The sequence below is a fragment of the Rhinopithecus roxellana genome, chromosome 10, assembly GCF_007565055.1.
Source record: "Rhinopithecus roxellana isolate Shanxi Qingling chromosome 10, ASM756505v1, whole genome shotgun sequence".
NCBI lineage: Eukaryota > Metazoa > Chordata > Mammalia > Primates > Cercopithecidae > Rhinopithecus > Rhinopithecus roxellana.
Window position 1 is genome coordinate 80,321,103 of NC_044558.1, and position 17,188 is coordinate 80,338,290.

At 51.9% G+C, this 17,188-nt stretch overlaps 1 protein-coding gene across 1 annotated transcript in view; it reads right to left on the reverse strand.

Annotated features, from left to right (window-relative positions):
* Nucleotides 1-16,511, reverse strand: part of TMEM132B (transmembrane protein 132B) — a 476,296-nt gene extending 459,785 nt beyond the window's left edge. The window contains exon 1 of the mRNA XM_030939991.1: nucleotides 16,030-16,511. Within this exon, the coding sequence (XP_030795851.1) occupies nucleotides 16,030-16,096 (67 nt within the window). The 5' untranslated portion in view covers nucleotides 16,097-16,511. The remainder of the gene's footprint in view (nucleotides 1-16,029) is intronic.
* Between the last annotated feature and the right edge of the window lie 677 nt (nucleotides 16,512-17,188).

Below are 17,188 nucleotides of genomic sequence, written 5' to 3' on the forward strand. Positions count from 1 at the left end.
GCAATATGGAGAGGGCCCCAGGGGCAGGAACTGAGGGCAGCCTCTGGCCAACAGTCAGCAAGGAACTGTGGCCCTCAGGGCAAAGGCCCACAAAAACAGAATCCTACCAACTGCCATGTGAGCATAGCAGCAGATCCTTCCCCAGTCCAGCTTTCAGATGAGACCCAAACCTTAGCTAACACCTTGACTGCAGCCTTATGAGAGCTTCTGGAGCGGAGGATCCAGCTAGGCTGTCCCTGGATTCCTGACCCACAGGAACTGTGAGATAACACATGTGTGCTGCTTTAAGCTGTTAGTCTGTGGTCATTTATTTCACAGCAGTAATGACTTACCTCTAGGCTCACATACTAACAGACTGGCATCTGCAACAGAAAAGGAAGACTTCCTCCCCAGCACTTTCAACAAACATCCCAGGGCTGGCCCTCATTGGCCCAGCTTAGGCCATGTGCCCAATGCTGATCCAATCCCTGAGGCCTGACAGATGGGACATTCTGATTGGTTGTGTGCAAGTCATGAACTGGCCCATGGGAGGGGGAGGAGAAAATTTACTAGCACCCAAGCCACAGGGATTTACAGCAAGGGAAAAATGGTCCCCCAAGAGAAAATGAGGGTGTGACACCAGGATAAGGGAGCAGACAAGCAATATCATATGACAGAATCTGAATATGAAATAATATGGGAGAAGAGATGAGCAACACCATGGAGACGACCACCAGGGCACATAGTAGGTGTTCATTGAACTCACCGACTGGCAAAGCAGATTAAAGCAGTTGCTGACATTTCCTAAACACTGATGTGATGTCAAGCACTACATTAACTTCTTCTTACACAGTATCTCCCTTAATCCTCACAACATCTCAAGGGGCAGGAGTTCCTCTTCTCCCCATTCACAGATGAAAATGCTACAGCACAGAGACATTAATTAACTCACCCAGGGTCACAGAGCTAGCCAGTGGTGGAGCTGGGATTCAAACCCAGGCAGCCTGCTGCCTAAATTCATGACCTTAATTTCAGTGATGTACTTCAGTTAGCAAGCATAAGCAGCTAGCTGAGGGGCAAATGGTATATAACGAAGCAGTGAGTGATATAAAGCTGACAGGAAGTGCTGTGGTAGTTCATTCCCTCACCCAAACACTTATTTAAATCTTTCATGAAGAAAGAAAGGAAATAAGAGGAGTAAGGAAAACTTGAAGGACAAGAAATATTGAGAAAGAAATTCTAGCACTTTTCTCTCTCATACTGTCCTCTCTGCTACAGTGTGAGTGAAGCAGAATTTAGTCACCCTTGTGAAATGACCCGAGATGACAGGCAAATTGATCAAATAGGAAGATGAGGCTGCTTCGGAGCCTGTGTAAATGATGCCAGTGCAAACAGCAAGGCCGACACCTCCTCCCCCAATACTTTTCCCCCTGAAATATGCAGACCCTCTCAGCAGCTCAGCCCATAAATTTAAGAAAGAAACACTTAACTGGGCTGGGCGTGGGGGGTGGTGGGTGGAGAGAGAAAAAAATATCAAAGAAATAAATTTCCATCATAAATTCATAGTGCTTTTTAGAGAGTTTTCCATTAGAAACAAATGTGTTTGTGTTAAGTGCTACAGAGGCATAGACCAGAGAACTTAGAGGGTGCTCCTATTCTAAGATCAAAGCTCCTAGAATCTGGAGAAATGCCATGAGTAGATAGGCTGGCATTCCAAGTCCTCTGAGAATCGTCCACAGCCAGAACCACCAGTCACAGAAACTTGGGAAGCACTGGCCGGGTCCTGCCCTCAAGAAGCTACTCTTAGGCAAGAGGTCTGGATTCTAAGAACAAGTCCCCTTCTCCCACCATCTCCTGACTGCCCCCAGGCTCCACATTTCTCTGTTAACTCAATCTCCTCAGATGTCAGTTCTTTCTTCTGCCATCACACAATCATATTCTCACTTTCCTTAAATGTCTAGAGATCCTCAGTGGGTGGTGATCCCTACCCAGTATTCCTGGTGGGTGGGATGGACATTTGCAAATCTTTCTGAACTCCCTTTCATGCCTAAGGAATCCCCCATCTCATGAGGCAGAGGAAATTCACTAGCTACAACTTGCTATATGCATGCCATGGAATACCAGCCAGCAATTCAAAAAAAATAAGGTAGCTCTATATGTACCTGGAAGATAGAGATAAATACTGAAGAGACAAGGGGTATATGTATAAAAACAAACTTAAAACAATGGTATACTATAGACTTCCTACAGGAAAAAATACACAGCAAACCAACAATTTGTTGTCATGAACTGGCCCATGGGAACCTCTTGAGAAAATATGAAACTGGTCAAAAAGGACTTCAGGCTTATCTATAATATTTCCAAAACCGTTTTTATATATTTGAAAGGGATACATGTATGCATTCAGCAAATTGTTTTTATTTTCCTCCTGGCACCCAGAAAAACTACATGTCCCCAGCCCCCACCTTAGAAGGCAGAATGAAATCACACACACACAAACTCTATGAAGACAAGTGTGGTTATAACACTGGTGGTTCAAGTCCTTTCTCCAAATGCAATCCTACATCCTGCCAAGGGATTTACCACAAACTAACAACTTTGTGCCCGATATCCATTCTTTCCTTCTTCCATGGTAACAGAGAAACCCTGATTTTTAGCAACCTAAAATAAAGACTGAATTTCTCAGGTGTCAGTTCTCTTGCAGCAAGATGTGGCCATGTGACTCAGTCTTCACCAGTGCGATACATGAGGCAGCACCATGGTGCTGCTTCTAGGACTCTTCCTTAAAGGACAGTTGATGCTTATCTTCTGCCCTTTTTTTAATCTATACCTTCATCCTGGTGCCTGGGATGGAGATGAGATGGCTGTACCTGTAGCTGCCATTTTGAGCCATGAGGATAAAAATCACAACCTTGAAACGGTAGAAAGGAGGGCGAGTCCATGAGTACTTCATGGAACAGATTCAACATAACAGTCCTGGGCTACTTAACTTCAGAATCTTATTGGAAACCTCTGCTTTTTAAGCCACCACTATTTTAAGTCTCTTCACTCACTGACGAACCCAATCTGAACAGATATACACAGCACATCAAATCTAGGCTTCCTTGTTCCCCCAGAGATGCCCCAAGCGTCATTCTTAATGTGCCACTTAAGCTCCCTGTATCACAGCCCCCTAGAACCCACAAACCATGGCAGCAAACTCAGAGAGTTTCCACCTGCTCCAACAGGGACCCAGAAACCCTAAGAGCTGGGCTCGCAACTTAAATATCAGCATTACCGTAGCTACGATACCCAAAGCATTCTTGGTTTCCTTCCCCTCTCATTCCCCTCCTTTTCCATCAGCCTTGCAAGCATCACCCCTTCATTCCCTCACTGAGGTCAGTAAGGTTAACCACTGGCATGGGTCCCCACACCTTCCTGCACACTTGTAAAATTATGCAAAAGTGCATATGATGCTGTGTGTGTGCCTGTCTCAGGGGCAGCAAACAGCAGTGATTAAGAGCCAAACTCCATCACTAACGCTGTATGCTGCCTCTGAGACAGCACACACAGCTGTTTCGTGGCAATCCTCTTATTTATACAATATGGAATTCCCAGAAGTGGGACTGCTGGGTCAAAGCGCAGACACTACTGTAATCCATATTGGCAGATTATCTTCCAAGTATTCGTCCTCAACTAAAGCAACACAAAATACGTGGGAAGTCACTGGGCTGGGGTTTCAGAGGTCACACACACAATAAAGAAGCCCGAGGAGCTTTGGAAGCAGCTCAAAGGGCAGCCTCCAGGGGCGGGAGGGAGGCAGCATCTGTTCCTTTCCTGGCATAGGGACCCCAGAAGCATCAATCACATGTGAGTGCTCTGCAGGCCTGTGGGTTCTCCCCACCCTACTTGGTGGGCTGCAGTAGTAGTTTTTCTTCCTTCTGATGCAAGCATCCATATTTTCCTTTGGGAAATAACCTCTGCTCCTCTCTGGCAACGTGGTTCTAACTCCAGTTCCAGAAATGAGCTTCTGACTTAAGTGTGGCCGATCAGATTCCATCCCCACAGTCCCAGTCCCTGGATGAGGGGTCAGCACATGCATGACCCAAGTCATTCCAGTAAAAGTCAGTCCTGGGGTTCTTGCTAGGATGACTAGGAAAGAAACATTCTATTTCCGCTGGTTGGAGGACGGGCTGGAGTCAACAGTGGCCAACTTTGCAATCAGAATGGGGGAGCCTGTCTGAGAATTAAGTCAACACAGAGAGAAAAAGAACTAAGAGACCAAGTGGCAGACAGAGCAGAAGCCCCCATTAGGAGAGTGTTAAGCCCCTGGACCCAGCCATACCTGAAGCCATTTCCCTCTTAAATTTCCAAGCTCCAAGGATCCCTAAATTCCCATTTTTGTCCCTTACAACTAAGAGAATCAGACTAAAATAGTGACATTCCTTTGCACTGGCACCTCATCTCCATTGCAGCATCACATTGGAAACTTAAAATATCATAAGCCTGGATGTCACAGATTAAACATAAAGAAGGCTATATCCATCTTTTAACCCAATATGAAGAAACACATGGTTATAAAAGAGATCCATGGATTGGAATCACTCTGAGTATAAAATCACTGATCAGTTCCCTCCACAGCCTCCCTACAAGGGGTCATCTGTGCTGTGAGCCATTGAGCTTTGCCTACAGAGTAAAAAATATCTCACACACACATATGCTACTACTTTTTAAATGTTACATAAATCTACTGTAATTACCAAAACCTACTCATTCAAAAGCATTACTAAATTGATGGCAACTTTCGATCAATTATGTTTTTCTTTTTCCTCTGAGAGTTACCAAACCCACAATTCTTCTCATTCTGAGGAGCTGGATAATTTTTTTTGACATTAAAAATTATGGCTTGTTTTTGAACACTGTCAGTATCCTATAAACATACATTCGCAGAGCATTCCCTACTTGAACATTTAAGGCAATTTTTTTCTTTAAAAGGACCAGAGAGTAGATAGGTTATTTAGGCTTTGCAGGCCATATGATACCTGTCACAACTACTTAATTCTGTCATTTTTGTACAAAAGCAACTGTAGACAATATGTAAACAAATAGGCACGGCTGTGTTCCAATAAAACTTTATTTAAAAAACAAGTAGAGGGCCAAATTTGGTCCATGGCCCATGGCTTGCTGATGCCTGGAGTAAAGGGTAGAGAAAACAACAAGCAACAAGTCAGGAGCCAAGGCCAGCAAAAGGTCAAACAGAATTTACACATCTCTAAAATGTCCTGGAAGTTGATGGAGGAAATAAAATTTAATTGACACACACCTTTCCACATACACCTCCACTAAATAAAACGAAAACACCTGTACTAGCAAATGAACAATAAACTGTGCCAGAATCATCGCATCATGAACAGAGGAAGAATTTTTTTCTTTTAATCTTAGCGATTTCCATGGACACACATTGGGGAACAACACACACTGGGGCCTACAGGAGGGTGGAGGGTGGGAGGAGGGAGAGGATCAGGAAGAATAACTAATGGATACTAGGTTTAATACTTAGGTGATAAAATAATCTGTACAACAAACCCCCATGACACAAGTTTACCTACATAACAAACCTGCACAGGTACCCCTGAACTTAAAATAAAAGTTAATTTAAAAATTAAAATCTTAGTGATTTCAGCAGGAAAAATGAATACCAAACTGAGTGCAACAGATTACAAGTCAAATCCTAACTCTGTTCTTTTCAGCTGTGTTTCTCCTGGGGCAAGCAGCATAACTGAGCCCTGGTCCCATCAAGCATCATCATTAACACTATCAGCATTATGCTAACAATAGTCATCATTGCCACTCTTTACTGAGCACTTACTATGCGCCAGTAAGTATTCCACAACTATCATCTCATGACCCCTCTTAACTTTATTCTCCTTAATGATGTTTTGTTTTGTTTTTTGTGACGGAGTCTTGCTCTGTTACCGAGGCTGGAGTGCAGTGGCGTGATCTCGGCTCACTGCAACCTCTGCCTCCCAGGCTCAAGCAATTCTCCTGCCTCAGCCTCCTGAGTAGCTGGGGAAACAGGCATGCACCACCATGCCCAGCTCATTTTTTGTATTTTCAGTAGAGACGGGGTTTCGCTATGTTGGCCAGGCTGGTCTCGAACTCCTGGACTAATGTGATCCTCCCACCTCGGCCTCCCAAAGTGCTGGGATTACAGGTATGAGCCACTGTGCCCGGCCATTAATGATGTATAAATATCTCCATCTTACAGATGCAAAAATGCAGGCCGTTCTCCACTGGGGCTCTTGGGAAGATCAAACAAAAGGCAAAGGCCCAACTCACGGATGAAGTTCTGTTGTTCTGTTTGCTAATTTCATCACTAAGAAATATTGATTTGTTCCCAATTCCAAGTACCATAATGGGCACGTAGTAGACAATAAATATCTACTAAATGAACTCAATCTATCAGTAAATCTTGTGGCTCAAATTTCAGAATACACCCCACATCTCACTACTTCTCACCTCCTCTGCAGCAACCACTCAGTCCAAGCAGCCACTGTCACTTGCCTGGACTACTGCAGTAGCCCCTCAGGGCTTCTGCTCCTGTGAGTCATAGCAGATCCTTCCTCGGCTCTAACCTGCCAACAGCTCCCATCTCACTCAGAGTAAAACTCAAAGTTCTAACCAAAGACTAGTCCCTCTCACTGCCCTCGCGTCCTTTCCTCCTGCTGTTCTCTCACTCGTTCAGCCCACAGAGTGAGGGAACAGCACTCACTGGCCTCCCTTCCGTCCCTCGACCCTACCAAGCACATTCCCACCTCGGGGCCTTTACACCTGCCGTTCCCTCTGCTTGGAACACTCTTCCCAAGATAGCCACCTGGCCTCCCCCCTTGACCCTTTAGGTCTTTGTTCAGATGCCACCTTTCTGACTCTGCTGTATAAAACAGAGAACCGGGCCAGGCGTTGTGGTTCATGTCTGTAATACAGCACTTTGGGAGGCCGAGGTGGGTGGATTACCTGAGGTCAGAAGTTCGAGACTAGCCTGGGCAATACAGTGAAACCCCGTCTCTACCAAAACTACAAAAATTAGCCAGGCATGATGGTGAGCACCTGTAATCCCAGCTACTTGGGAGGCTGAGGCAGGAGAATCACTTGAACCCAGGAGGCAGAGGGTACACTGAGCCAAGATCACTCCACTGCACTCCAGCCCAGGCAACAAGAGTAAAATTCCATCTCAAAAAAAAAAAAAAAAAAAAAAACCCACAAACCCTCCTCCCCGGTGCTCCATCTCTGCTCCCCCACTCCATTTCTCCACAGCACTGACCACCAGGTAATCAACAGTGTGTTCATTTATTGTGTTCAGTATCCGTCTCTCTCCACCTTAATGCTAACCACAAAGACGGGGTTCTTTGCCTGTCTTCTTCCTGCTGATATCCCCAGCACCACGGACAGGGGCTGCCACAGTGCAGTGCACAGTAAAAATGTCTTGGAACAGACAAAGGCAGGAAGGCAGGAAGGATGCGAATTGGAGGGAGGTCTCCAGGAACAAGGTCGGCCAGAGGGAGAGTGCAGAGCCCATTTTACAGAAGGGGAAACTGAGTCTCAGGTCAAGAGGCAAGGCCAACACTGACCAGAATTCCCAATTTCTTGAGAAAAACCAGAAACCTGTATAGTGATATTGACAGCTCCTAATTTTTAAATGCCGGCAACTAATAAGAGAAGTCTGCAGGCCAGATATGGCCCAGAGGCAGCCAGTGGCCCTCCACCAGCCTGGAAAAGTTCTGATTCGCTGCTGCTTCGAGACAACTTTTCTAGCAAAATAACGTTTTCCATCTACACCATGCCTCCCCCCTTCCCTCCCCTTGCCCAACCTGCAGACTTGCAGAAAATAGGTTCCCCTCCCACCCGGCCCTCCCACCTCTGCCATCTCTCTGCCCAGGTACCCCCCAACCCCACTGACCTGGCCTCCTCTGCTTGCCAGGAATGCTAGCAGCCTGCAGCAGCAGATGGCAAGACTACAGAAAGGAAAAATACCAAGCCAAAGATATAGATATATCGGCAGAGTACACAACACGGAGAGGACCCAGCAAACAAAGGGCCACAGACTCCGGGAGCCAGGAGATGAGGCACTGCCAGCCCCTCTTCCAGAGTTCCAAAAACAAAGCCAGGACCCCTTGGAAGGCCCGGGGAGTCACCCCAGGAGTGCCGGCTGCAGCCACAGCAGTATTTTCATGTGTCCATTTGCTGCAATGTGTTGAGAGCCCCGGCAAGAGGCATTCAGGACACAAAGCAGACATCTGAGGCATGATTTACTGAGTCACCCCTCCTGGGCACGGCATCCCGGACTCGGAGGTGCAGCCACGATGAGTGAGGCCCCCCAACGGGTTAATTCAGACCAGGCTCAGAGCACCAAGCGACTCTATCACCCTCAGTAATAAAATACAGCAAATCAAATTGGACTCTATTGATTTTTTATGTAACTATTTTGGGGCCGAGCATAAGGAGAGGGTATTGATCAGTTAAGAGTCAGGGTGTCAGGGAAGGGAGACAGGAGCACCCTGCCTGCAGAACCAGGTGATCTGGCCAAGGGAAGGCATTGGAATTCAACTCCAAAGAACCCAGGCTTCTTTCTCTCCTGCCCCCGGCAGAGAATGGGCATTGAGAGTCCATTCTGCCCTGAATGGGAAGATGGAAAGCCACGTAGCTGGTGGAGTAGGAAAGTGATGTCCAGCTCCTCTGCTTCATTTCTCTCCCCGTGGCACTTGACACTGAACTTCGGATTTCTTTGTCCACTGCTTTACTGTTGTCTTGCTCTGCGAGAATCAGAGTGTGGGATTTGTCTCTTTTGTTCCCTGCTGTGTCCCAAGTGCTTAGCACCGATTTATACCTCTGTTCAATGAATGAATGAATGAGCTGACTGCCATTTCTTGAGCACTTTCTATGTGCCAGACACTCTGCAAAGAACCTTGCAAGGATTCACATCCTTCTGCCCAGAACCCCCTTCTCTCAGTTGGCTCTCTCTGGTCACTAAGGTCTCAACTTAGAAAACTGTCACCTCCTCTAAGAAGCCGTCCTGGATCGCACAGTCACTCTTCATCGTATTGCCTTGCATTGATCATGAAAAACACAAATTAATGTCTGGGATTTTCCTGTGGGTGTATTTATGAGCTTCTTATCTGTCTCCTCATCACCACCCAACCTGCCCTAGAACACAAACCCTGGAGATCACAGGCACCCAGGCCTGAGGGCAGGGAAACTGAGGCAAAACTCCGGGACAAGAAGGCACCATCGGCACAGAAGTCATGAGCTCCAGGGAGGAGACCCTACCCTGCCATTCATGGACTGACTTATGTTGAGTCAGTCCCTAGATTCCTCTGAGCCTCAGTGTCCCCATCTGAGGACACAGCCTACCCCCTAACTCAACAGTTGCCCAAGAATCCTGTGAAATCCTGAAGTGAGGAACCACTTGGCAGACAGCTGATGGTTCATGATTCTTCTCTTTGCAGCTGTGATGGTTGCAGCACGTGTCCTCAGTCAGCCCTTCCTTTTTGCCTCCTTTCCTGTCCTGGGACTCGTGCCCTGTGCTAACAGCCTCACGCATCAGCACACCAGTGTTGTTTACAAACCTCTTTCTTGCTGGAGCGCCCAGCCTTGTAATATGAACAGCCAGGGATCATTTCAGCACCCATTTTACAGATAGGAAAACTGAGTCTCACAGAGACCAAGGGGCTAAACCAGTATTCCAAGATCTCCCAATTTCTTGAGCAAAGCCAGAAACTGGATTGGGACACTGACACCTCCCAATGTGTAAATGCTGGTGACTAACAAGAGAAGTCTGCAGCCATCCATCCTCCAGGGGCCTTCCACGTCTGCTGTTTCCACAAATGCCAAGCCCTCCTGCCGAGGCAGGCCAGGGCTCCCGAATGAGGAGGTGGACTTTAGAAGGGACAGGATTCAGCCAGGCATGGTGGCTCACACCTGTAATCCCCGCACTTTGAGAGACCAAGGCAAGAGAATGGCTTGACTCGGGAGTCTAAGGCTGCACTGGGCTATGACTGCGCCAATGCATTCCAGCCTAGGAACAGAGCAAGACCTCATCCCTAAAATAAGTGGGGATCAGGGGAGGGGCACAATTCTCCAAACTGTGTTTCTCACAAAAGACTCAACTCTCCCCTTGACTCGAGACACACCCCTTAATCCCTTGGGTGCAAATCAGCCTCAAAATCCAATAAATTGCACCAAAGCTTCAGTGCCCATGAACTGAATGTAGTAGCTAAGAGAACCAACTCTGGGACAGACACACCAGGGTTCACACTCCCACCCCATCACTTACTGGCTGTGTGACTTTGCAAACCTCACATTGCCTCTCTGGGCTTCAGTCTGGGTATCTGTAAAATGGAACAAATAGAAGTCCCTACTCCAATAGGGTTGTAGAAGAATCCGTGAAGTAAAATCTACAAAGGGCTAAGAACACACAGTGTGCCCTAGAGCAGGGTTAGCTATTGTGTTACTACTAATTCTGAGGCACATGATTCTTCTCTTTGCAGCTGTGATGGTTGCAGCACGTGTCCCCAATCAGCCCTTCCTTTCTTGCCTCCTTTCCTGTCCTGGGGCTCGTGCCCTGTGCTAACAGCCTCACACATCAGCACACCATTGCTGTTTACGAACCTCTTTCTTGCTGAAGTCCCCAGCCTTGTAATGAGAACAGACAGGGAGAATTTCAGCACCCATTTTACAGACGGGAAAACTGAGTCTCACAGCCAAGGGGATAAACCACTATTCCAATGCATGAGTCCAAACTTCGGCCTGCCAAAGTCTTGCCCTTCAACATAGCCATCTAATCGCTCAGGGGCACAGAATTCTAAAGGACTCCTAGTTGCCTACAGAGTTGACTCTGATGTGTTTGATTTCTACGGCTCTAAGCCTTGGTTCACATTAATACATTTATTTGTTGCAAAGAAAGAGGGAGGAGAAAGGAAGTGAAAGCCCGGCAAAGGCTAGCACATCAAAGGAGCTTCACAACTATCCACCACTTTGGAGTATAAGCCCGGCTTGTTCAGAGGCTGGGCCACACCATTCTGCACAAGGCCAGAGAGTGAAACTTGGTTGCGTGAGGTGCTGGGTAAGACACAGACCAGTGCCTGGGCTGGAACCCTAATCCTATGTGACCCCAGCCAAGTTACTTAGCATCTCTGGACCTCCAGATCCTCCCTTGTAAACTAGGAATAATGAGTGTCTACTTGCCAGAGAGGTGAGCATCCCATCGAGTTCATGCAGGGAAAGGCCTGGATGGTGCCTGCAGCACAGGAAGAAGCACCTGCTTTCATCACTACCCCTTCCCCACCACCATCACCATCACCTTCGCCACCCCTTTCCCATCACCATCACCATCACCATCCCTTCCCCATCCCCATCGCCATCCCTTCCTCATCACCATCACCATCCCTTCCCCATCCCCACCCCTTCCCCATCCCCACCTTTTCCCCTTCCCCGTCACCACCCCTTCCCCATCCCCCTCACCATCCCTTCCTCATCACCATCGCCACCCCTTCCCCATCCCCGTCCCCACCCCTTCCCCATCCCCGTCGCCACCCCCTTCCCCATCCCCACCTTTTCCCCTTCCCGTCGCCACCCTTTCCCATCCCCATCGCCTATCCTTCCTCATCACCATCACCACCCCCTTCCCCATCGTCCACCTTTCCTTCCCCGTCGCCACCCCTTCCCCCCCATCCCATCGCCATCCCTTCCTCATCACCATCACCACCCCTTCCCCATCGCCACCTTCCCCTTCCCCGTCGCCATCCCTTCCTCATCACCATCGTCACCCCCCTTCCCCATCCCCATCACCACCCCTTCCCCATCCCATCCCTTCCCCATCCCCACCCTTCCCCATCATCACCCCTTCCCCATCACCATCCCTTCCCCATCACCATCCCTTCCCCTTCCCCATCCCCAGCCCTTCCCCATCACCATCACCACCCCCTCCCCATCACCATCACTTCCCATCACCATCACTTCCCATCACCATCACTTCCCCCATCACCACCCCTTCCCCCTCACCATCCCTTCCCCACCATCCCTTCCCCATCACCCATCCCCATCCCCCCCAACACCATCCCCTCCCCACACCATCCCCACCCCTTCCCCATCCCCATCCCCACCCCTTCCCCATCCCCTCCCCATCACCATCCCCACCCCTTCCCCATCCCCACCCCTTCCCCATCACCATCACCACCCCCTCCCCATCACCATCTCCACCCCTTCCCCATCCCCACCCCTTCCCCATCCCCATCACCACCCCTTCCCCATCACCATCACCACCCCTTCCCCATCACCATCACATCCCTTCCCCATCACCATCACCATCACATCCCTTCCCCAACACCATCCTTCCCCTTCCCCTTACCACTCCTTCCCCTTCCCCATCACCACCCCTTCCCCTTCCACATCACCACCCCTTTCCCATCACCATCACCACTAAGACCTGCTCTCTAACTTTTGAATTTGACACTGGCTGTCTTGGCCAGGCCAGGCGGCTATCATTCTCATAACCTTGGGATCCTTGAACGGAGTCATAGTTCCCTAAAGGACTGTATAGTAGAACTCCTCTACCAGAAGAGTTCCCAGGTACAGGGTTAGAAAGTCGTAGGTGAGGAGTTAAGGAGTGGGAAGCCCATGCCTCCAATTTACTGTGTGACCCTGAAGGGGCAGTCCTCATGCCCAAGTCTCCTTCCCATCTGCCAAGGGGCTGCTGAAGGAGAGGCTCTGAGGCACCTTCTTGCTCTAGAAGTCAACGCACCTACTCTGCTGAAGAGTTGGCAGCACCTCCGTCACCCACGGTACCAGGGTGCCTCCATCTCGCCACAGTGATGGGCGGCGATGAATTGCTGATTCCCATGGCTGCAGGGGAAATGGACCCCCTCCATCCCCATTCAAATTGAGACCCAGGAGAGAAGAAAGGAGCCACCCAGCCGCATAGAGCTGGGAGATGCATCTGGGAACAAGGCCCCTGAAAGGGCTTTGCTGGCCCGGAGACCACCCCCACCCCAGACTCCCAGCCAACAAATGAGGAGTTTCTTTTGCTCCCTTGGATCAAGGCAACCACCGTGCTCATTGTTGGCTCTGAGTGCAGTAGCTCATGCAGAAGCCCCACGCCTCCCCAGCTCCCTGCATCCGGTGGGAGGAGGGGGGATGAAATGATTTACTCTGGGAACCTCCACTGTGCAGCCATTAAATCACTGGGGAAGGCGACGACATTTGCATACCACTCCCCACCGCCACCTCTCTGAAGGGCAGCACCACACACAGGCACCCCCACCCCCATCATTATTGTAATGAGAAAGAAATATACCACATGCCACAGCAAGGTGCCAGGCAGGAGGAAGACAGCCTCTGCCCTGAAAGCCAAAGCTCCCCACTGCTACTCACATGGCCCCTCTGTCATGGGGCAGGTGGGGGGTGCTCCACCCACCCTGATTTCATAGACCCTAGACCCCCCTGCATAATGAGTCAACGAAGCAAGATTCGTTCATTTTCCCCAGCGGGGACTGTAACTGTGCCGCTAATTTGCAAAGCCACGGCATGTACAAAAGTGGTTCGAATAATAGGGGCCCCCTAGTCGCTAAGCTGGGGGATTTGTGCTAACTCTTACCAAGTATCATTCCATATGTTTAAGCACTTGCAAGGCTGAAAGAAGTACACCCACCATACTCTTTACCATGGCAGCTACCCACGCAGGAAGGGGGGTGGGGGACAAAGAAGCCAGTCCCCGCGTGTGTGCGATGGGAGACAGCGTGCGCACCTTTGCCTCTGAACTCTTCCAGCCCCTCTTCCAGAGCCTCAGCCAAAGGGGGTAGGTAAACCATGGCAGAAATCATCCAGAAAATCCAACCAGCTCTAAAGGAAGCTCTGGTTAATTCCTCTGAACCTCTCAAAACCAAGTGTAGGCAGCAAAGTATCTTTCAGGAATTTTTTTTTTTTTTTTTTTTTTTTTTGCCATCCCTCCTAACTAGTGCTAAATATAGAGTTATCAAACTGTCGTCTCTTTATGTCCCTGGTGGGGACCAGTGAAAGACTTGCATGTGTTTCCAGGGACGGGGGGATGGCACTGGGGGTTCTGCCCAGGCGGCATTTGTTGAAACTGAAGGAGCTGCCCTGCTGAGACTCTCCCAAAGAGCAGCAGGGGAGCAGGCAGAGCGGGGGAGCAGGCGAAGAGCAGGGGAGCAGGCAGAGCAGGGGAGCAGGCGAAGAGCAGGGGAGCAGGCGAAGAGCAGGGGAGCAGGCGAAGAGCAGGGGAGCAGGCGAAGAGCCGGCCAGCAGCAGGTTTCGGTGGGAGCTCACCTTCCCTCCCAAGATGGGGCCTTCCAGAGCCAGGCACGGGCTCTTCTGTCGCTGGGGGAGAGGGCGGGGGGTGGGTGGTAGGGGGACCATCCTGTTCTCTTACAAAGTCTCTCAGCTTTTCTGAGACTTCCGATATTCACTTATAAGCACATCCAGGAAAATGCTGACCCCCGTGGAGAAACAAAATAGAGACAAAACTGCAATTTTCAAGTCCGAGGGACTGTGCACTTGTGCAAACAGGTCCCAGGGCTTCAGCTAAGAGAAAACAGCCTCGGCCCCAGCAGCAGCCCCTCTCGTGTACCACAGAGGAATGCCGAAAGCAAAACAGCTATCACAGTTGCTCCTTAGCCAAGCAGGCAAGATTCATCCACGTTAAGCCCGATGCCACTCTCTAGGCTGAACCAAAGCCGAACACTGACGGAGATCTCCAATAGAAGGTTTTCTCCAAGTCGAAGGTGCTGGTAAATATTTTGGGTCACTTAAGGGCATCTCAAAGGAAGCCGACACTGACTTTCTCCATGCAAATAAAACACATCGAACAGCAAGTTGACATGCAAGGTTTGCTCCTAACTGCAACCTTACCAAGACGGTGAAAGCCGAAAAGTTAAAGTTGTATTTTCTACTGCATTCTGCCTGTCTGTGCGGTTTGTTTGTTAGGGAAATGAGATTTTTCTAAAGCAAAAGCTACCTGTTCCCAAGTCATGGGTCTTGATTTTAAAAGGTTTAGGGAACTGAGATTTCAAAAGCACATGAAGGCTGCTCGTGACTGTTCCCGGGGTTCATCTGAGCCTTTAGGATTTTCTCCACTGCTTGCATGGGGTGGGGGGAGGGGAGGAATTGTCATTTTAGGATACGCTTTCTATAGAACCAACATGCAGCCACACCAAGGTGGGTAAAAAGCTTTCCAAACTCCAGCGGAGACAGACAATACCTGACTATGTTGCTTTCCCCACTCACTAGGATTGGGCGACGGCTGAGCTGGTCCAGCAGGGAGTCCAGCTCCCCGGTGCCCAGGCAATGGCTCTGGACAACACCGCGTTCCAGGCTGCCCGGCGCGTCCTGGGCTGCTTGGCCGCCGCTACCCTCTCCCGCCCGCCTTGGGGTCAGGGCGCTGGCGTAGCCCGCGTTTGCAGGAGGCGAGCAACGGGCTGCTCTTTGGCCAAGGGGAGGCCATTTGGCGAGGGTGGGTAGCTTGGGGAGGGCGGTGTGAAAGCAGGGGAGGGCCGCGGGGCGTGGGGAGGGGCTGCGGACAAGCCAGACAGCGCCGGCCGAGACATCTCCGGGGCCCGCAGGTGTCCCGGGAACGCACCACTGTGCGACCGCAGACAGCAAGGCACTGGAGAAGGGCTGCGTCGACGCCCCAGCTCAGCAAAACCCCCGGAGGAAATGGGACCTGGGGGGACGTTGGCCCAAGGCAGGGCGGGGAGGGGGCTCGATTCCTGGAGGCGCGCCCCCACCCGCCTCGAGAGGCTTAGTGACCCCGTCTGTGGCCCTCGTGCGTTCCGAAAGCATCCGCAAGGAAGCTAGGGGTTTAGGGGAGAAGGCAAGCGGGCTCTCCCCAGGCGCTAGGCAAAGGGGAACGGGCCGGGGGCTCCTGGGTTTCCAGGGTCTCCCCAGGTCTGTTCAAGTCCGGGAGATGCGCGCTGCCAGGGACTTCAGAAGGAAGCAGCCGCCCGTTCAGCCAACTTTGTGCGCGGCGGCCAGGGTCGGGGATGGGGTCCGGGGACGCGTTACCTGGGCACCGGAGCGCAGTCAGCGCCAGCAGGAGCCCGAGCGGCGGCGCCCGGCCCGGGGGCGGCATGGTCCTCGGCGCGCGGTGGGCGCGGCGCGGGGCTGCTCCTCTCGCGCGCCCGGCCCGGCCCGCGGCTCCCGGAGCAGCCCCCGGCGGCTACGCCCGGGCGCCGGGCATGGCTCGCTCCCAGCGCGCCGCTCCTCCCCAGACGCAGGCGCCGGCGCTGGCGGCGCTTCCTCAGCTGCGCCTCTGCGCGCTCTCCTGGGCTCGGCCGTGCGTTGGCTGGGGAGCTGGGGCCGCCGAGGCTCAGCGCCCCGCGCCCTGGCCGGCTGCCCCGCACTTGGCCCGAGTTACGCGGCCCCCGCCGCCGCCGCCGCGGCTCCTGCGCCCCAGCGCCCGTCCCATCCCGGTCGTGCCGCCGCCGCCGCCGCCGCCGCCTCTGCCAGCGCCAGCTGCCGGCCGCCCCTCAAGCCAGCGAGAGAGTGAGCGAGCGAGCGCCAGGAGGAGGAGGAGGAGGAGGAGGGGGAGGAGGAGGGGAGCGGAGGGCGGGGCCGCGGCCGGGGGAGGGGCCGCCCGGGAGCCCGGGCACAGGCAGCAGCCCGGCCAGTAGGCGGCGGGACACGCCACCACTAGGCGGCCCGGGGGAGGGCGCCCGGTCGAACCCGCCGGGGGTCGCGAGCGCTGGCGGGGACAGGGGCTGCGGGAGGGGTGCGGAGTGCAGAGAGGGGATGCCCAGCTAGATCTGGCGTCTTGGGGCGCAGCGGTAGGAGTTGCCAAGGTCGAGGGGTGAGGAAGCCAGAGGAGGGTCCCCGGGATGGGGCAGCGACCTCTGGAAAGGTGGTGTCTGCCGGGGCCGGAGTCTGCGAGGCTGAGCGTGGACAGGACGTCCCGGGTTAAATGTGGCACAGTTAGGGAGTGCCTGTGGGAGAGGGGAGAGGAGAGGCGGGAGGTCCTCCGGGAGGCCGGGGCTGTGTGCGAAGGTCTCTGCACGGCACCGGGATGGGGGCTGGGGGCGCGCGGGCGGGGTGCGGTCACCTGGAACACAGCGAAGGCGGTGTGGGGATGTCCACCCGTGTGAGGCAGGGTCCCTTATTTACCCGGGCTAGAGGATGCGCCTTCCCATTTCGCGCAGGTCCTAGGAGCACGCGGAGGCAGCCAGGA